General features: G+C 45.3%; 1 protein-coding gene and 1 long non-coding RNA gene across 2 annotated transcripts in view; both read right to left on the reverse strand.

Annotated features, from left to right (window-relative positions):
* Positions 1 to 2500, reverse strand: part of LOC113806748 (synaptotagmin-17) — a 21972-nt gene that overhangs the window by 6229 nt on the left and 13243 nt on the right. Inside the window, exon 10 of the mRNA XM_070139026.1 lies at positions 1 to 60. This exon is cut by the window's left edge and continues 102 nt beyond it. Coding sequence (XP_069995127.1) covers positions 1 to 60 — 60 coding nt within the window. The remainder of the gene's footprint in view (positions 61 to 2500) is intronic.
* Positions 1309 to 2500, reverse strand: part of LOC138866713 (uncharacterized) — a 2243-nt gene continuing 1051 nt past the window's right edge. Inside the window, exons 2-3 of the long non-coding RNA XR_011399639.1 lie at positions 2273 to 2500; positions 1309 to 2175 (exon numbers count right to left, since the gene is read on the reverse strand). The exon at positions 2273 to 2500 is cut by the window's right edge and continues 73 nt beyond it. This is a non-coding gene — a long non-coding RNA (uncharacterized lncRNA). The remainder of the gene's footprint in view (positions 2176 to 2272) is intronic.

Genomic DNA, 2500 nt, shown 5'->3' on the forward strand with positions numbered 1-2500 from the left:
TTTGTCAAAATCCTTGACCTTAAGCTCTAGGGTCCGCCGGACAACCTCCTTGTACGGAATCTGGTGGACAGGGAGGGAACATACTTTGATTTAGTGTCGTGCTCTAATTGTCAGTTTAATCTACCGCTAAATATGTGTAGTCTAACATTCCTATATTCAAGAGAGAAGAGGAAGAAGGAGGGGAAGGGGGAGGGAGAGGGAAGGAGGGGGGGAGAGGGTGGGAGGGGGGGAGAGGGAGGGAGGGGGGAGAGGGAGGGAGGGGGGGAGAGGGAGGGAGGGGGGGAGAGGGAGGGAGGGGGGGAGAGGGAGGGAGGGGGGAGAGGGAGGGAGGGGGGGAGAGGGAGGGAGGGGGGGAGAGGGAGGGAGGGGGGGGAGGGAGGGAGGGAGGGAGGGAGGGAGGGAGGGAGGGAGGGAGGGAGGGAGGGAGGGAGGGAGGGACGGACGGACGGAGAGAGAGAGAAAGAGAGAGAGAGAGAGAGAGAGAGAGAGAGAGAGAGAGAGAGAGAGAGAGAGAGAGAAAGAGAGAGAGAGAGAGAGAGAGAGAGAGAGAGAGAGAGAGAGAGAGAGAGAGAAAGAGAAAGCATCTTTAACCCCTTGGATCCAGGTGCTTCGCCACTTGTGTGCTGACCAAAATCTGGGGATTAGGCCTATCATGGTGGCAAGTCTCCCAAGTGCACAGCGCATACACCCAGCCCACATGAGTACTCATGCATAGGGCTAAGCCTATGTGCCCCAGGTCTAAGCAACTTTTTTTCTTATGGTGTATCATCCTGACAAGAGCCAATTTTCATTATGCAAACTTCATATAATCTCTGCTAATAGTTTATCCTCTGTGCGAAGCAGGTAATATTGTTATTAGTATTATCTTTTCAATATCTTTATATTATTCAGATCTAAAAAAATATCAGTCACATATGCTATATGAAAAGTTACAGATTCTTTGCATTGTCTACACTTCATATTATTTGTCCAAGTAGTTTAGACAGTGTAGGAATAAAGACATTGTGCTATTTTCTGGAAAAAAAGTTTTTATGTTTTGTTATTTTCTAAGGTCTACATTTGTCACTTGTTGCTTTATCAAGCTGGTAATATACTATTTTTTTCTGAGAAGACTCCATTTTATATTTAAAAATAGTTTACACAGTGAAATACAGGTAATATTGTATTTCCATTTTTGCATTGTTCAGTTTCCAAAAATAAATATTCACCTATGCTATACCAAAACAGTAGTTAATTGCACTTCATATTAAATCTCCAAATATTAGCATTGTGCTAATGAAGGATATAAAAAGATGCTTTTCTCTTTTACATACTTTTATTTATATAAATTTCATACATAATTTTCCTTTGTATGGTAAGCCTGAAAACATTGAAATTGGCACAATGCCACTTGACAGGTCCTGGTTTCCTTTCTTACACCCCTAGCGTACCATAACTTGACCTGCGGTACTTTCCACCAGGTGCAGGTTTCTGTCCATGACTTTATGTCCTCCCTGGAGAGAGCCCTCTCCCAAGTTTGGCTCACGGATGGTTCCTTCCACCCTTGTGGACTAGTGGAATTCCTGTAGGAGCTCACAAATGAGCCCCTTTCTAAAGGCCTGCTGAGTCAATTTCCCTCCTAGTACTTTGTGCACCTAGGAATTGACAACTGTCATCTCAATATGTTTATAAAGGACCTTAGTGGTGGACTTGATGAACTTGCGAGAGGTCGGGTATGATTCAACCAGGTTGAAAGTCATCTCCATCCCCTTCATCCCAGCATTATAGTCAAACACCACAAAAGGTTTGACCCTCTGGTGACCATGTCCATCTGAGATTGTAACCATCCCTATTGTGGACAGTCAACATCACTGTGACAGGCCTTTTGTCGTACCCTTGAGGGCACATGCCTGTCTTTATGCTGCGATAGCCCACATCACCACGAGTCTTAACATGCAGGTTTTTTGGCATGTACTTGCAGTTGACATGAACTGTGCCAACAGCATCAACACCCCGACCCTTCTGGTAGTGGAATAGATAGGGAGATGTACCAGTTATCAGGATGCGCCTCATACCCCTTTCCAAATAGACCCGTGCCACCCATCAAGCCTATGACAACCTTCGAGGATGCAGGAATTTCCCCTTTGTCCTGGCCCATATATTTCCTGGGAGCACTGACATAGTCTGCACTTGGCCCTGGAAAAAAGAAAGAATTAGAAATTGCTCACAATGCAACCTTTGAACTAACAGATATTTGCAGTAAAGGTACCATGTGACTCTCAAGACACTTTACCTTGACTGATCACAAGCTTGTAGATTTTCACCCTAAAGCACAGGCTTGTCAGCGCTCCCTGGAACTTTCACAGACTCTCATCGATCAACATCCTCTAGGCAGGAGTGTAGATTGATGTAAACTGACGAGACAACAAGTTGATCACTAGCCAAAGCTTCTAAAGGCGGTCAGTGATGGGTCCTACCCTATCATCAGCCACCATGTGTATCTCGTCGATGAAGATACCCA

This window comes from Penaeus vannamei, chromosome 3, assembly GCF_042767895.1.
Source record: "Penaeus vannamei isolate JL-2024 chromosome 3, ASM4276789v1, whole genome shotgun sequence".
NCBI classification, from domain to species: domain Eukaryota; kingdom Metazoa; phylum Arthropoda; class Malacostraca; order Decapoda; family Penaeidae; genus Penaeus; species Penaeus vannamei.